Genomic DNA, 18,310 nt, shown 5'->3' on the forward strand with positions numbered 1-18,310 from the left:
AAGAAGGATAAAATGCTTCTCTTTTTTTCTTTTTTTTTCTGTTTCTTTTATCCTTTTCTTTCTTTTGCTGCTGACTTTGCCTACATAAATATGATTTTTGAGGGATTCCCTGGCAAAAAAAGGTCTGAAATACTTTGCTTTACAGAATATAAACCCCTTAGTGTATGATAAGAAAGAGATTTCCTCTGGAGTAACCTCAGCCTAAATATTTGAAGAACTGAATATACAAAAACATTTTTTTTTTTTTGACTGAATTATTGGCTCATTGACCCACTGGCACTACCTCCTCACCAAGGTTCCTTCCACAGCATGTGACTTGCTGCGATACACCCACAGAATGCAGCATCCTTCCAGATAGAAAACTGATCTTTCCTCTTGCGTTTTGCTCTAGTTCCTGTGATAAGCGGTTTCCCTCTCTTCAGTTATTTAGTAACTCAAGCTCAAATTTTGATCCTTAGAGACACTGCTTCCAACTTCGAGAAATGCTTTCTTTGGTCCGGAGTACTTGGTTAGAAGGCACAGAGTGATCTCATTTCCAGGATACTGTAAATGTTGTTTTCTCTCTACCAAATGAACAAGACAAAACTACTTTTCAAGGTGGATCCAGTCACAGCGTTAAAGTGTTTTTCGTGGGGGATTGTTTTGCTTTCTTTTGGACATCCTCTTTGGCACAGCATTTTCTGAGGTGCTATGGAAATAACTCTCTTGAAGGGCATTTCTAACTGTGGACAACTTTCTGGGAAATGGATGACCTGGTGATCGCAGTGCTGGGATTTGATGATTGTGAGCTGTTTGCTGCGTCGTCGTAATATTGCAATTTAAGTGGAGACCAACTCTTACTGTAGGAGTATTCCAGCAGATGCAGGAAATGTGTCCTGCAATATTGATATGGATATGAAATGTGCTCTGGGAATTAAGGAGAGTTAGTGCTGCAATTAGTAGGCCCTATAGGAGGTGAACTGTTTCCTTATCATGCATGACCTCTTAAAAATGTAGAAAATTTTTGCCTGTGTTTGAAATCTCAGCATGAACAGGATAGTCTAAGACCTTGTGGACTCACTCTTGTCTAAAGAACTCTTTTTTTTTTTTCTTGGAAACAAAACAATGTTCCTTAACACTACTTCCCACATGAACTCCACTCTCCTAATGTGCATTTCTTAATTTGTTTAATTCTGGGGTTGTCCCAGTGGAGCTTTCTGTGATTAATAGCTGATAACACTGTAAACCCAGCAGTAAGAACGTTTCCTGGGCAGTAGTCATGCTTCTTTCAGGCTGTGTTTGACTGATGCTAGGGTATGGACAGAACAAGCACTAGGGAAGAGTTCACCCAGAAGAGCATCTCATTGGTATGGGGTCAGTGTTTGCTTTATACATCTGCTAGTTTATCTTCTTTTCAGACATTTGGAGATGGATCCACTTCTCTGTACAATTTTATCTGTTTCATGCATTTGCTACTGTAGTGTGATAGACCCTCTGCTTGTAATATGAATGACTGGGGGGAGGAAGTAAAACATGAGGATTCCATAGTATTAGTGCTGTTTTCTTCTCATATTTGTTGGCCCAACAACCAATAGGAAAAATTTAGTGATAGGCTGGCAGCTAGTGTGCAAATTGTTGGGTTACATATAAAGTATTTTTTCTTGGATTTGCCATCCAGTCCAAATACACAGTTGGTCTTGATGTTTCAGAGCTTCTGACATTTTGCAGTTCCCACTTATTTTGCTGGGAGGTAGGTGCAAAGGTTGTATGAAAATTGAGAGTGCTGCCTTGTTCAAATGGGTTTCTGGGCAGGGAGAGGGGCAAAGGCTGCTACTTTTTGTTACTGGAAAGGTTTTGGTTCTGATTGGCTATGTTTTCTCTTCAGCTAGTAGAAAATGGGGATAACAGCAATTTCAACCTTTCTTGCAGTGAGAGATATTTTTGCATAATATGTATTTATCTGATAAATATCCCTGCCTGACCATGGCAGCAGGGCCAAGACCTCAACTTGTACAAGGCAATATATGACTCCTTACAGTCTCTATTTGTATGTATTCCATCCATAAATTTAAGATATAAAATAAACAAAAATTTATGATTTAAATAAGTTTTAAATATACTTCCAAAAGGTGAGACAAAATAAACTGTAACAGTTGATGATTTGGATAAAATCCTATACAACCTATCAAATAAGTCAGTGCTGTAGAAAAGGACAACAAGCAGTGAAATTGGTACACGTCCTGCAAAGACATACATCACTGGATATAATAATAATGTTTGCAAACCTAAGGGGATAAACATGTTCCTTCTCTGATAGAGGGTAGACTTCTGTTTGTATACAAAAGGCCTTCTTTCTGGATCATGTCTGAGGACTATGTATCCAAATCAAGTACCTGTTTAGAAGCAAGATTGTTTTTTTAATTTTTTTTCCAGTTGTGTGCAGCTGTGGTGGGGAGCTGAGGGAATTTTATAGAGCAATCTGTTTTTCTGTGAAGTATGCTTCAGTCTTTGTCAACAAGCTACGAGTAGATTGGGCTCAGAAGCTGAAAGAATTTGGTATGTCTTCAGGCAGGCTACTGACTTGCTGTAGATATTTAGAAGTCCGGAGATGACTACCCAAACATTTGCTGTATGCAGCTTCTCTGCAGTTTGCTTTGGGTCTCTAAGCATACATTTAAAAATGACCTATCCTTGGGAGAGGACAGTGTGTTGGTCAGTTACAATTCTAGGAAATCTTCCCTAGATATACTTCAGTTCTTAAACTTTTCTTGATCATGAGCCTTAAGGGCCTTGATGTGGACGTGATCCCTTGCCACGAGGATCTGGGAGACTAGAACTACCAGCTATCAGCAGTCCAAAGAGTGCAGTAGATAGGGTTGGTAGCAATTGGCACAGGAACCACACCCTTGTGCACAATATCCTCTAGCCCAAATGGATACGCAACACTTTGTAGAGAAGGTCCTCACATTTTGGTATTTACGGGGAGTCCTCCCTGTCCCTCCTTTTACTCCACTGTTTTGAACATAATGCTGTTTGCCGAAAGCACCTGCTGACCATGCAAGGAAGGTGACTGGTTTTAGGCAGCACTTACTTTTCAGATCCTCTAAACTAATCACTACCTGTGTCACTCAGAGCATCAGCTCTGTAGATTTTGACCTAAATATAGATGAGGCCTTATTCAGTTTAATGCAATGAAACACTTACTGCTTTATGTTTTGGGACGGTTAAGTCATGGCTCTGAAAACAGCTTTCAGTCTTGGTGTAAAGTCTCCTCCTGTAAATATTACAGCAGCCAGAAAATATATTTTATCTGGATGCTACTTAAAAATACACACAGAAAACAACCCAAAATTTTTGAGCAAAACTCTTTCCAAATATCCATTCTTCATGAAGACACGTTAGGTTAAAAGTTCAACAGTTTCACCAAGCTGTTGGCTTGGAGTTCAAACCTACTTGCGTAATGTTGAGGTTTCAGGGCACTGAACCCAGAATATCCCTGGTCAGAATGTTGAACAAAAATAATGCTGGAATAAAATATGACCTTTTCTTAACTTGATTTTCTACAGTGAATTTATTTTTGGTGCCAGATTGACAACTCTGCAATCTAAGTAGTTTAAAAAATAAGTATATAAAATCAGTGTCTGTACCTTGACCTATGGAAACCATCTCCAAGATGGAGTGAGCACCAAAACCCCCCAACCCGTTCCCTTTGTGAATGGGTCTACTGACTGTTTCTTCCATTTAGTGAATCACTAAAGAAGGCTTTTAACTATCATCCCCACTGGCGGCTTTTCAGTATATGGAATCAAACTGAGAACAACCATTTTTATTATAGACAAGTTTGCAGTGACGTGTAAAAGTACACTGTACTTTGGCTGGGGGACTAAATAGGAAAGTGACAGATCTGGAGCCTGGGACCTGGCTTTCCCAGGTGACCTTGATGAACATTAGTTTTGAAATGATTTGGTACTATCCACAAAAAATACGTAGAAGTCCAAATGGTCTCAGTGTTGGGTTTTCCCCCAGTTATACCCATTTGCTATAAAGACTGAGTTGCTTTTTCCAGTGAGGGAACTTCAGGAAAATTTTACTGGTGCAGGTAGTTGATTTACCTGTCAATAGTGAAGATAGCACTTGTACATCTACATCTGTGTTTAGTTTCCAGTGGTTATAACCAAGGCATATTTCCATGAGTTTTAACATCCCATAGTGGCCCTGATTAGAGTGTTAGAGTGGAAATCAATTTTTTTATGCTATGATAACATCAGACAACATATGAAATATTCTTCTACTGATTGTCTGAATAAGAAAACAGCATTTCACATGGAAATGAGCTGGAGTTTGGGAAGATGTAATTGGACCTTTACCATTTGTTTGTTTTTCTTGGAGCACACTGGCAGTTCTTACAGAGTATTTCTCTCTCAGTAGAGGCACTCTAATGCCCTCAGCTGCTTATTTTGTCTGGAAAATTCAGGCACCCAGGATAATGATGACAACAACGGCAACATTTTGACTCCCAAATCCCTTGGCAAAATAGTTACATCATGTCTGGAAATAATTGGGCAATGACAGAATGGAAAAATTACAATGACTCAAACAAGACAGGGACGCCCTTAGTAATGGGGTTTTGTGTGTTCATTCTTCTGACGTGGCAGTTATTAGTGCTACTGGGAAACTCTGGATTGACTTCCTTTGTAACTAAACCCCACTTCTCCCAATAGAAATATTGCAGAGATTTTAAGTTCCCAGACCAAGCTTTAGTACTAATCTAAAGTAGTAATTTGCTTTACTAGTATTCCTGATCTTTTGGCATAGAAGATTGAGTGGGACACCTCGTTCTCCATATCACTCAATCCCTTGGCTTCTTTCTTAAGATGATCAAAGACTTTGCTCTGGGGTGTGGATGTCTCATCCTTGGGAGTTGATCTTATGGATAGAACTGACAAACATTACTTATTAGAGCCAGTTGCGTACCCATGACTGTAAAGATATTTCATACCACAGACTTGTAAAAGGCACAGGACTTCATCTTTCTCTAGAGGAAAATAATCTTCTGCTTTGAGACTGAAGGAGCGATGTGCTGGTTCTGGCTGTCAGTGTGAATGTCTGCTTGACTGATGTTATCATGATCAATTTAATCTTCATTCTATGATTTCTTATATTGAATAAAGGCTTCATCTCATACTCCAGCTTCCAAGGCACTTTTTTTTTCTGTAAAATTGCATCACAGTGTTGTACCCATCACCAAAAGAAAGTAAAGAAAATTGAGAGTCTAACTTAGGCTCTACTGTCTAGATCTGTAGCTTCTAGAAAACACAGTTCAGAACCCCTCTGTTGAGTAGAACAGATACGAACTGGGATTATAGTATTTTCCTGAATTTATAGCCCTAGGATTACAGTTTATTCTTGACAAGCTTTAAAAATAACGTTTTTAGGATCTCAGTTATTTCAAAAGTAAAATCTCAATGTTGTAGACAGTGTTTGAAAAGACTTGCTACTGCATGGTCTTAGTCAGAATTGGGTCTTGGGGTGGCACCTGGGGGGTTTGTGGGATTCTTTTCCTGTTTGCTTTTATGTAGTGTATTTCCCACTGGCTCTTACTGTCACAGCAATTTGATCAACAATGACATAACAAACCAACCCATCTAGTGTAGCTGTGGTATGGAAAATCATTGCATAAATTCCATTATTTCTTAAAGCATGAATTTATCCATGCTGGATTTGTGGACACTGCTAAACACTGCCTCTACAGCAGCATCATTACTGGGGTGTGAACCTGTTGTGTCCTGGCCAGATTCCAACCAGGTGATTACCTTTTTGCTGGCCTACTGTATAGTACCTCGGTCTACTTGACACTGTAAAATAACTACTTTAAGCAGGTAATTAAGACCCTACACTGGAGCAGCTACAGCCTCAGTGCCACAGCTAGGACCATAAAGTAAAATATAACAAAAGTAAAACATACTCAAAGTGTGGTGCCATCTTTACAGCTTGTGTCATGCAGTAGGTGTCTCTTTAGGATTGTTTTTCTTTTCAATATCTCCTTAAAAAAAAAAAAAAGAGTTCTGCAGTTTGAGACAGAGTAAGTGGCTACAAGAAGCCTTTTCAAATCTAATGGTTGTCATGAAAGAAAATGTAGATATTGCAATGAAACAGTGAAAAAAGTAGAGAATACAAATAAAACTGGTAGAAAAGATGGAAAGGAAGAACTAAGACTGTGAAGGAGAAACTTTTTTTTTTTTAATAGAAGAGAATTGGTAATCTTTAGACAAATGTGGTTCATGGTGAGGAAGACAGGAAAATTGATCTTGGTAGCAGTCGCTTTCTGATTGAGAAGGAAGTGGAGGTTATCAGTAGATGTTACTCAAACTGCAGTGCTGCAACACTAGAGAACTTAGAAGTAGTATGGGAGGTGGAGCGTTTGGGCAAGGAAAGGACAGGACTCCAGACTTGCACTCAAACCAGAAAAGTTGATTACATTTAGGCAGTATGCAGTCCTGTTTGCTCCACCACCATGGTGATTTGAACTGTTGGCAAGCATGCCTAAGTGTGGAATTGAAATTAGAATGTGAATCTGTGGTACAATCACTGAGGAGATTAAGGACATATATATTCTCAATAAACACTTAGGTTGTGAATTTTACTTGTTTTGTTTGCAGCCTAAGATGTGGTAGTGACATTACCATTCAGAAACCTTAAAGATATGTAGATTTACTTGTATCTAATGAGTTGCAATATTATAACTAAGACTCAGAATTTGGTGTCTAGGAGGATAGATTAGTTTTGACCTTGCAAATGTCTGTGTGGAGTGATAGTTTAAGGAAACTAATACATCTGCAAAAATAAAAAAAACTTTTTAGCAGGTAAAGAGTGAATGGATTGTTTGGCCAGCTCAGTTAAATAGACAAAATTATTAATCTGTACTTGATTAAAGTGTGGAAAAAAAGGTGTAAAAAAATAATAAATTATTACTAACCAGATTCATGGCACTGACTTTTACTCCTTTGTTGCTCACTTCACTTTGTATTTTGAATTTGACTGTTCTTTTTAAATTGTTTTCCTATGAACACAATTTGGATGGATTAATGGATTTGGAGGGGTTCAAGGAACCTGCTGGTATCTTTTTTCTTTCTATTGGCTTTTTTTTCTGTTTGATGGGTTTTGTGGTTTTGTTTTTGTTTTTTTTGTTTGATTGGTTGGTTTTGGGGTTTTGTTAGGTTTTTGGTTTCATTTGTTTTTTTCTGTAGAGTTTTTTTCCTCTCATTCACAGAGAAAGTGTTGCAAAATAATCTTTCAGAAGGGAAAGGTCCCCTACACTCTAGCTTTTTTTGTTGTTGCTGTGTGTTGTTAAATTGGTATCAGGTAAGACATATTGGATTTGTGGGCATTAACAGACTAACATTAGTGGTCATTAGTCATCCAGCACATCTTGAGCATCCTTAAAGTATTAAAAATAAAGAGATTTTTGACAGACACGTTGCATTAAGTAGGTTCATGGATATAGTTACACCTGACAGCCTTCAAATAGTCCTTGCCTTTTCTCTTACCTCAGGACATACTTCCGAGGTAAAGACATGAATAAAAATTAAATAAATATTAATAACATATAATATTATGTATATAACAGGAGACAATCTTTAGGTCTATGAAATGCTTTGAAATTATCAACCATCTCAGTTTTAATGGGAAGGTATGTAAAACAGATCAGAGCTGAGTGCCTGAACTGTCTTGCAAAGTCCTTATAACAACTGAGAGACCTGCACCCTTGTTTTGATGTATTGTGGGAGGAAAAATCTGTGAACTGGCTTCAAAATGCAGTGTTTCGAGCTGCCCTCTCTCCTGTGGTGGAACTGTTATGAGTGGGCTTGGCTCACTAGGACTGAGTGGCCATTGCTGCATGGGACCATGCTCATTTTCCAAGTTTTCCAGGGTCTTGTGCACAGGACCCTGCTTGTTTCCAGTGATCTCTTTTGGGTCCAGTACCTTCCTGTCCAACATAGCAAACAGGTGTGATCTTCAGGAAGCATTACCCTCCCTGAAAAAAAAGATTTTAACTTCATGGGGTTTTGTTGCTGTTTTGTGCCCTGGAGACCAGGAGGCTCCTTAGTCTGGTGACAAATCCAAGCCAGGGAGTTGGGTTACTATTAAAGATGCAACAAATGGATTGCTTGTCTGCTTCCTTTCCCCATCCCCCATGCTGCAATTGCCTTATAGTGCATCTGACATCTGTCACATCACATGTGACATACATGGAAAATTCCCATGGTAATTGGAACATGCTGCAAAGTTCATAGTTTCACCATCTGAAGAAGTACTGAAGAAGTAATATGGTCCAGAGAACTGAGCATAGGATCAGTATGAAGCTCTTTAGCTTTATCCAGTGTGTATATTGGGACTGTTTTGAGCATGGTGCTTATTTTCTTGATTTCATTATCAATAAATGACAATAAAGGTAGCTGTTTTATTACCATGAATTTCTTGTGATTTATTATTTAATAGTCGAATAGTATAGAGACTGAACTTGGATTTGGGGGTTGAGGGTGAGTTGGTTTATGTTCCAAACCAGTCTGAATTCAGGTTTCTTTCTACTTCTGTGATCACACATTACATTTATATGTTTTATCCTGCCATAAAGAAAGATAGATTTACAGGGAAACTGAAATTATTCACTTTGATTCCTTTCCTACTAGCATAAATCAGTGTGGGCAGTGATTCTTCGTCTTATATTTAGTCCCATGCTTCCCACTCAGGTGAGAGCTGTGGCTGCATCTACCAACATTATGTGTCTGTTGATGATAAGTGGAGATTCAGCTCTGGAACTGTTTTCCATTAATGTTTCCTTACATTGCATATGGGTTTTGCTGGACTGCGTGTGTTTATAGTTAAACCACTGAGTTATCTTTCTTCCTTTTTTCCAAAGGTGGTGATGCAAAAGTAGTTTTCTCTGTTTTAGCTACCGTTGTGCTCTGGCTATTCACTGTATCGAAGGACAGAACAGTGAGGTAAAACTGTAATAATCAGCTCTCTTGTATAGGACAGCTGCTGGCAGTTGTTTCAGGTGTCTTACTGTTTGTGGAACGTTGTTTAGTTAGCATATGTTGGCATGAAAATCTCATATGATTTCTGAGATGAGAATGAAGAGAAGAGTGAGACTGAGGCAGCAGTTTAGAAAGCAACTGAAAGAGGATCCTCGTGTAGTTATCATGGATCCCATCCCATGTGGCTAAAACTTCTGATAAGACTTGGAAAAATTGCATTAACTTAATTATGTTTGGTCACTGGGCCAAATGGTTTAGAAATGAACACGTACGCTCTGTCAGAGGAAGAGGACGTTGTTATAATTAGACCTTGGGCAAAGTTCCAGGCTGTGACTCCTGACCTGAGCTGAACCACAGATGGGGCTGGGAAGCAGGAGAGGGATCGCTACGAGGAGCGGGTGTGTGGTTAGCTGTTGAAATGACAGCAACTTGTTTGTGTTGTGCAAAAGGGCAAAACAGTGGAACTGAGAAGAGCTGTGGGAGGGAGTTATGTGTAATAGTGGGATTCTCTCCAGAGAGAGATTTCCTCTTGATTCTCACTGGAAGTATACATAGAAATAGATAATTTCACACATTTCATTTTTACTTACAAGAAGTTGAAAGACAATAGAGCTTTCATTAGAATAAAAAACCACCACCTTTTGTTATTTTCATAAATTTTTACGTCAGCTTTGCTATCAATTACCACTCAGGAAAATGAAAGATGCTGTTTTCTTCATTTTCTTTGTTGCCTCTCACCCCACCTGCCCCATTATTTGGAAGCACATTTTCCCTAGATTTGATTCTTGACAGAGGAAAGTCAAAAGAAAGAGAAAGAAAAGGAAAAGATAATTAACTTGGAGGTTATTGGAAAATATTTATTTTGTAAAAAACTATGGCTACCAACAAAAATGTTAGAGTTGTAATTAATTCTTACATAGCACAAACAGTGCAACTTAAGTAGATGTCCTTCTGAGTCCTGTTACTGGTAGGCTTAACCTTTAGAGAGACAGTGGTCCCACTTAGAAATATCATGTATTCATTCAGTGATTCAATTCTAGAATGCCTGTGCTGGATTCCTCTCTAGCAGTCCTCAATTGTTCTTATTTTGAAAGCATCTAGACATCTTACCTATCTACAATTAGAGTGTTGTAGCAATACAGAAGTGGTGTTTTACCCCCCTGTGCCAGTATGAATTTCATGCATGCTGCTTAGGGATGGACCTGGAAAATGCCAGTGTTCCGAGCATGAGTTATGCAATGGAATGATGCTTTGTGAAAGCGAGGCAAGGTTACTGTTCACGTGAGCTCTGCACCTTTTTGCAGAGTAGCAAAAGCTGAGTAGCTGGGAGTTTCTCAGGTATGGATCCCAAGGAACTGCTGATTCTGTAAAAACATCACAGTAACCAACACTAGCTTGTGTATTTCTCAGCATTATGGAAGAAGAAGGACTGGAGACTGTTCACTTCTTAGATGAACCTGCTTAAGATGAAAGCTAAGTGATAAAACGTCAGTACAGGACAACCTGTGGAGGCCTGAGCAGGGCAGTACTTACCCCATAGAAAATGCTGACCTCCACATCCGTTCATGTAGTGCTCATTTCCTGGTAAGGTACCTCTTTTCGAGGATTTTATACCAAAGTCTTGACCTGAGCTCATAAAGGAAGATGGTCCTATCACTTCAATGTCTCAACCAGTTTTTCCAAGGATGCTCCAGAGAATGCTAGTCCTTTGACGGTTGGTAGGGAAGCCTTTATACAGTGGGCCAGAGCTTGGGTACAGTTGAATTGATGTAAATGTTATTATATTTCATGTAAATCAGGTTTGTCTCATTGATTTGAGTTCCTTCCAAAACAAAGTTTTGTCAAACTAGGTGGTTCTGATCTCATTCATGACCAGATTGCCATAAAGGGGATTGCACTTGGAGTAATCCTTGAGAGGATGGTCTGTAGCGTACAAGTTTAGCTTCTGAGGCTCTCTCATGAAATCTTTTAACAGCTGAATCTCTTATGTCTCCATTACTGATAGGAAACAGAAGTTGCCATGCACATTATTGTGACAGATTTGAGGGCATTTTGGTTTTACTGACTGAAGCTGTGTCAAAGACCGGTTCAAGTTGACCTTTGACATCTCCTAGTGAGAACCAGTGTTCTTATGAATGGGCTTTTGAAGCCAGCAACATCCTGCCCTACTGAGTCCTGCTGAAACGTACCACCCCTTGCAGAGTTGGCACCCAGAGCAAAGCAAAGTGGGCACACCAAAAGACTACTTAGTAGCAGTTCACTTTCCTTTCAGCTGCTTGAGAGTTGCAGCTGATGCCCCTCCAGTGCATAAGAGAAGGTACTAGATAAATTAATCCCAGTGCAAAGTAGGGCAGGTAATTTCTGCCAGGCGCACAGTGCCACAAGGGTGGAGGTTTGGGTGGTTTGGGCACTTTTTTTGTTGTTTGTTGCTTAGGTTTTTCTTGAGTGAGCATGCTGATTTCTGCACAAAAAGTCCCTGGAGAGCTTCTGGCTGTGCGCTCTATGTTAAGTCCCACTATGCAACTGCTTTTCCAAAGGTGCTTTCTCCTTGCACAGCTACTTAGTCTCTGTGAAAGCTCAAAGCAGCTTTGTTCTGGCAGGCAAACAGACCAGAGCATTGTGGGGCAGGTTAGGGCAGCAGCTGCTCTGATGACAAAGCTCAGCTGTGTTGCTGCTGATACAGCATCCAGGATTCTGTGGTGTGGTTCACCTGCCACCTCTCTTCTGCTCCCCTGTTCCATGCCCAGGGAGATGGGCATCACAACAAGCTTTAGCTATTTACTCTCTAAGGATATAGCTTATTCTGCAGATTAAGTGAAAAAGTGAAGTCCTTAAAAATATAACACAAATAAGCCCCTGAGCTGTCAAACAACAAGTCCCTTAAAAGGGCAAAATATGTGGCTCTCTGTGCACTGCACAGATCCCTCCTTTCAAACTGCTGGCAGGAGACTTCCTGTTTGGATGGGCTGCTCACAAACGGTGTTGTGTGGTAGTGAAATCTGTCGCTTCCCAGCTTCTCCTTCAGGCCTCCCTTTATACTCCTCATACCAAAGCCCCTCAAGCCTGGATCCTGTCAAGATGGGATCTGGCAGCTCAAATGTAAATTTGAAAGCATGCATTAGCACTGTTATATTTCTTTCCTGAATACATAAGGCAGCCCAAACTACTTACATGCATTTGAAAGTGGGATAGATGAAATGGTCCTACTGTGATAGTCCTAGTCATAAAGGGAAAAGTGAATGTTTGGTGGTCTGGCTCCAGAGTGATAGAAAGTTTGATTTCTACTTTGTTGTTTTGTTGTTCATTTTATATTGATCAAATTGGGGTACCTTTGGAAGACTCTTCCATGTGCTCTGGGTAAATTCTCCAGCACATGCTTTTTTGCTTCAGATACTTTGGTTCCTTTATTATAGTAGTGAGAGAAAGGCCAAACCAGCATTCAGTGGTAGAATTCAACCTTGGCTACTGAGCATTGCTGATAAATCTGGGAAATCCCACACTGAGTTTGTAAAGCCTTTTCAGAAACATTGAGAGAAGTGATTTTACACTGTGTTAATATACCATAATAAAGCTTAGCTACCTTGTCTAGGTTGAGTGTTTATTTTGGTCTTTTGTGTATCAGCTCCTTCTGTCGTCTTCCAGCTGTTACTCCAGTGACAGCCATTGTAACTGCAGAGAGCTGTGCAGATTCAACAGTCTTGTTAATCATCTAATGTCTGTTGGTTTTGTTTGGTTTTTTTTTCTCCCTGCAGAACATGATCAGAAGATAGCATCATACACCATGATCATGGCCCCCCGGAAGCGGAATCGTCATGCCTTGGGATTTCTTTGTTGTTTTGGGGGTAGTGACCTCCCTGAAATCAACCTCAAGGACAATAATCCCCTCCAATTCCTTGAGTTTTCTGTCCCAATCCCACCAGCAGAAGAGCTCAATGCCAGATTCTCCGAACTTGTGGTAAGTTTCTGCTGACAGATTGATATATTTAGTGGGTGGATGAACTCCTCCCTTCAAAAGAGGAGTAAAAGGACTTAAGGGATTTATTAGAGATAGGGGAAAAAAAAGCTTCTGTTGAAGCTTTTTTTTTTTCTTTTTCATTCTTTTATGACAAGTTCCTTGGTGGGACAAAGGCAGCAAGTGACAGGACGGATGATAGTGGCACTGGGTATAAGTACAACTAAATGCTTAAATATGCTAATTAATTTTCATAGCACTATGCAATTCTCCAGGTGTAGGATTGGGCATATTAGAAGGAACCTCATAAGTCCTCTAGAGAGAACTGACAGTCAATTTCTTGTTAACAATTTTGGGATAAAATCTGCTGTATAATATACTACGCTGGAAAATCTTAAGGTTTGTGGATCTATAAAATAAGGATTATTCTGTTTTGTTGATCAGTAACATTCTGCCGGTGAGGTATAAGAATCAGATGACCATGCTAATTATGTTTCATCATCCAACTGCCTTTGAACCATGAAACGGTGCTGTTGCAGCAAAAACCATAAACAGGAAGGGAAGGAACTATTTCAGATGAACTTTGTTGTTTGCTTTTGTGGTAAATGTTGCAGACTCCAGGAGCCAGACACTTGCTTTTCATGCCTGGCATCAAACGACTTCACTGTCTTTGCCTACTTGTTCAGCCTGCATGCAAAACACAGGCAGAGGTCATAGGGCTGGGTTGTTTTGCAATCTATGTTGTAAAGGTGATGCCCATTTGATGCAGTTTATTAGATATCTCATTGCCATTCTGAGATTGGAGGTTATGTAACGTGAGATATCTGTAAGGGATAGAACAGAAAATATTGGATCTCAGAATTAGAGGAATTTGCAAGTAGTCTTTCTACATTACACTATAACATTAGCCCATTAAATTCTTATCCATGACCATAGCTTCAAAGTGCTGTAGCAATGAAAATAACCATATAATTTGGGTATGCAAGTGGAAGTTAATATATGGGCAACTATAGTATGTCATACCAAATATGGGGACAGCTGTAGTTTGTTAGATCAGTGGTCTGACAACCTAGCCCAGGCTCTTGTTTCAAGATGGGGTCCAAAGCAGATGCCTAGTGAAGAATATAAGATGTGACCATAGGGTGGTCTTTTCCAGGATACTCTCCAACCCTCTAAAAACTTTCAGCTCAAGGACTTCATCAGTCAAAAGTTGCTTTCTGTGTACATAGAAAATTGGTATGGATTTCTTTTCCATTAACTGTTTTCACCTTCCCTAGCACCCATTAGCATTTTCAGTATTCTATGGCAGGGGTGTAGAAAGGAGTCAATAGGATTTGCAACTGTTTCAGGAAGAATAATATGTGCAGCAGAAGAGAGTCTACTTGCTTCAAACTAATTAGCAGATGAGGAATCTTCTCTTATGGAAATATTTCACAGAATTCTGGTCTATATTTAAGTCAGTTCGCCTTTTATGTGAGACTACTTGAATTCCTCTCAGAAAATGCAGCTGTCTGACTGTGGAGAATTCTGCGTGGTGATGGATATCTCTCATGAGTAAGAGTGTAATCTGTAATCTGCTCTGCTGACAATTTATTTCTGGATGCTGCTTAAGTATTGGCTTTCACATGCAAAGCTTGAACTGCTGTATCAAAGTTCATGCCTCTCCAATACGAAGATCCGTTGAAGCATTCAACCCAGCCTTCCTGAAGATGTCACCAACAGATGTGCTTTGCTCTTGAACCTGACTGGCTAAAACTGGAGCTTGTTTACCTTTGGGTCATAGTGAAAGACCTGTTTGAGTTGCTGCTGGGCTTTTGCTTACTGAGAAGGGTATCAGTTTTATGAGGAGTTTGAGAGTTTGCGGTGGTATTAATGGTGCTTTTAGTTTTATGTCTGGCAAATACTGGTGTTCCATGTGCTTGTGGCAAAACATCTCACAGCTGCCTTATGGAAGTCTATTAAACAGTATAATTTATAATGTTTCTGGTGCAAAATTTAATGACAAGTATACGTGATGATCTGTAAAAATTTTTGGCCCCAGTAGTTTGAGAGTTGTTGCTCTATGCTATAACTTATTAAATGTGCTGACAGCTTATAACTGGCATATGCATTTCAAACAAATGAAGCTATTGAAATGAAAACAGATCATATTCAGTTCTTATACTTAATGATAGTACCCTAGCCATCATTGCATGAGAAGGGAGCTGGGAAAGAAAAGTGCTGTTTTTCAGAAGGCTAATGATGTACATTACACATTTTTATAAAGCAGTCAAATAGGATGGTAATGCATGTCCATAGGAGTTCTTGATTAGAAAGGTAACATAAGAGCAGTTATGGGCTTTATAAGAGGAAAAAACCTGGGCTAGAAACTGGGCTGGCAGAATGCAGAATTTGCCTAGAAGGGCTAGTTTGTCCATAGGTCCAGATTAATGCATGTTCTATGAGTCACTAAAATAAAACAGGCTACATCTGTATTGACAGCTCAGATGAGATTCTAATTGGATTAGAAAGATTCAGCCTGTAAATGCACCAGTGTAAATCAGCGACCTGGAAGTGCCTGAGAGAGCTCTGTGCTGTGCACTAGCTCCCTGCTGCTTATCCGTTAGGGCCTAGTCTGGGTGCACTTGTACTATATAAAAACCAGATTTGAGTGTAAAGCCTTTTGACCTAAATCCCCAAGTGAAATGATGACACCAACATCATCTGAGATCCGAAGTGAGAGAAGCATTTGTGTTGGCTCCCTGAAGCAGGCCCAGGGGGTATAGCCTCATCTTGCCATCTGCTCTACAAAGGGTATAATGAAACACTGATGTGCTTGAATGAATTTTTAAAAGCCTTATTTTTTCCCTCGTTGCAGTTAAAATCTGGGGCATTTTCCCATGTAAGAGTTAATGAGAAGAAAAGCTAAGCCTAGCTGTGCTGGAGAAGCCTTCCTTGTGATGCATTTTCCATTCCAGTAAACAATCAGTATGTTTCTACCTGACTTTCTGAAGAAAACTGACATTTTGAGGACCAGAAGCATGTCTCTTCCTGTTCTTGTGGTACTTAAATTAGTACCATGAAAACTGAATTTGGAGATGTCCATTTTTCAAGAGGATGATTTTGGAGTGTGTTGGGATCCCTTATTTGTGGTGGATTCACATGACCCATTCATAGCTTTCAAACTTGAGTAGTCTCCAGACTGAGGCAGGTATACATGTATGAGCTCAGGATGATTTGGTCTGATTTTTTGGGGCTGAGACAGGAGAAGATGTAGTAGCTCTCTGCTGGCAGGGATTGACTTGGGATTAATGCAATGGTAACAGTACAGATAAGTCCTTATCAGAAGTTTAGGTGCACATAACAAAAAGCAAACAAAAATATTTGTGACCACAAACCTTACCCCTCAAAGAGCCACTTTCGTGGCTTTAGTGTCTCTCCTTCAATGAACAGGCAAAAAAGAGAGGCTTTAGAAATTAAGGGGTGTGGACTGGTCCTGTGCCTTGCAAATTGTAAAACTGGCCCTACCTGGCCATCAAGGCATCACAGCTTCACTTCTGCTTCCTTCCTCAGTCTCTCTTCTCAGCTGGCACTGTGTGTACTACCATGTAGTATAGTGCTGTTGCAGTTGGTGGTCTATTGTCAGGCCCTAAACCAGTTTTGTACCTGATGGCAAAAATGTCTGTGCTAAGCACACATGTTTTTCCTTGCACAGATTTATTGACTGAACAGGAACTATAGAAGAATCTGGAAGAACTATTCCAAGGCAAGGGAAAATAATTATTTTTCATGGAACAGCTTCTCCATCTCCTTGTTCATATTTGTTAGGAGCAGTGTGTTCTTGTCACAGTGAATTCCCTTTGCTCAGTATTAGAATCGTGGAATCTTCTTGTTGGTTAAAGGTGATATGCTGCTTGGCACTAAAGATTTTGCCATCTAGATCTCTCTTATACCACCAACATAATCCCAGATAGGTACCCAGACCATGCCAAGAAGGGTGATTTAAATGGTGGCAAATCAGGAAAAACAGAAAAATGTAAAGAATGCCAGCACAGAGGAAAGAGCAGTGTAAGAGCTTGTGCTTTTATTATTTCTCTTTGTTTCTTTTGTTACTGGCCATGAGATGGTAATGGTATTTGAGAAGGTGGAGTTCAAGACTGTCTATTCTAAGACGGAAGGTCCCTGGGGAAGAAGTGGAGTTGTCTTTTGAGCTGACATTTTTGAAGTTGATTGTATCATTATATGCTCCAGGCTTATACTGGGAAAGATTTGAGAAATGCTTACTGTTATACCTTTGTGGTCTTGTAAGAAGCATTCTGGTATTTAGCTCAGGTGGGACATTGACTGGAATTTCCTGTCATGGTTTGTTTCTCTTATGTTCCATTTGAATCTCTTCAATTTTTAGTTTGGGGTTTTTTTCCTTCTTTTTTTTCACCCCCTCAGAGTCCCTAAAGAAGGAGTTTTGCTGACTTTACAGATTCACAAAAGCTTTTCAACCATAATACTATTTACCATCCTCAAAGGCTTTTCCAGACCAAAAGTTTAGATCTCATGACACCACAAGTACCTATTAAGGTACATTATTTACTGTTGAGGAGCAACATAAGTACTTATGAACTGTCTATATTTGAAAAATGTAGAATTATCCAGCATCTCTTTTGGCCTGCCTTTAAGCTTCTTTTCCATTGAAATGACTGTTCCATATGAGGTCCTGGCATTCTTCAGTTTCTGAAAGAGGTAGGTTGCTGCTCAGGTGAGGCAGCATACATTCTTCTCTCTCTCTCTCTCTCTCTCAGAGGTCTTACTGCGAAACCTCAGCTTTTCTAGAGAAGATATATGGAACTACACTGTATTCCTGAACAGTAAGGCCACTGGAAATCAAACCCATATTTTCTCTTGTAGTATTGCCTGAGTGCAATGAAATGAAGATGGAAGCAAGTGCTGAATCAAGATCTCTGTCCTTCCCTCAGCCCATGCTGGGAACCATGATTGAAATCTTAACTTTGGTTTCTGTCTGCAGTGCTCTATAACAGCCACCACAAAAACATGGAACTATGTCCCTTACTGACACAACCCTAAATTACGCATAGTCTCTCCCCTTGTCACTTCTGATCCCATTATATTTATTAATGGCTGCCACAACATCAAAGTTGGCTTGATTTCTGAATTAAAGATGAGCTAGCTCAGTAATCTAGCTGGAAAGAATACCAGTGACTGTGCTAGTAGAGAAGAGAGAAAATATCATTCTTTCTCCTTCAGTCTTCTTGGAATAAGAGCTGTACAGAGAAAGTCCCATGAAGATGATAAATATGAGAAGATGTGGCAGTGGAGTCCAAGCAGCAGAGGGAGCAACTTGGTAACC

General features: G+C 39.7%; 1 protein-coding gene across 6 annotated transcripts in view; it reads left to right on the plus strand.

The window, feature by feature from the left end:
- Positions 1 to 18,310, plus strand: part of DAAM2 (dishevelled associated activator of morphogenesis 2) — a 221,433-nt gene that overhangs the window by 86,049 nt on the left and 117,074 nt on the right. For all 6 annotated transcript variants that reach the window (XM_051782852.1, XM_051782850.1, XM_051782854.1 and 3 more), the window contains one exon: positions 12,770 to 12,972. In XM_051782852.1, coding sequence (XP_051638812.1) covers positions 12,799 to 12,972 — 174 coding nt within the window. In that variant the 5' untranslated portion in view covers positions 12,770 to 12,798. The remainder of the gene's footprint in view (positions 1 to 12,769; positions 12,973 to 18,310) is intronic.

The sequence above is a fragment of the Manacus candei genome, unplaced genomic scaffold (genome assembly GCF_025592945.1).
Source record: "Manacus candei isolate 608988 ecotype Guabito, Panama unplaced genomic scaffold, ASM2559294v1 h1tg000017l, whole genome shotgun sequence".
Classification (NCBI taxonomy): domain Eukaryota; kingdom Metazoa; phylum Chordata; class Aves; order Passeriformes; family Pipridae; genus Manacus; species Manacus candei.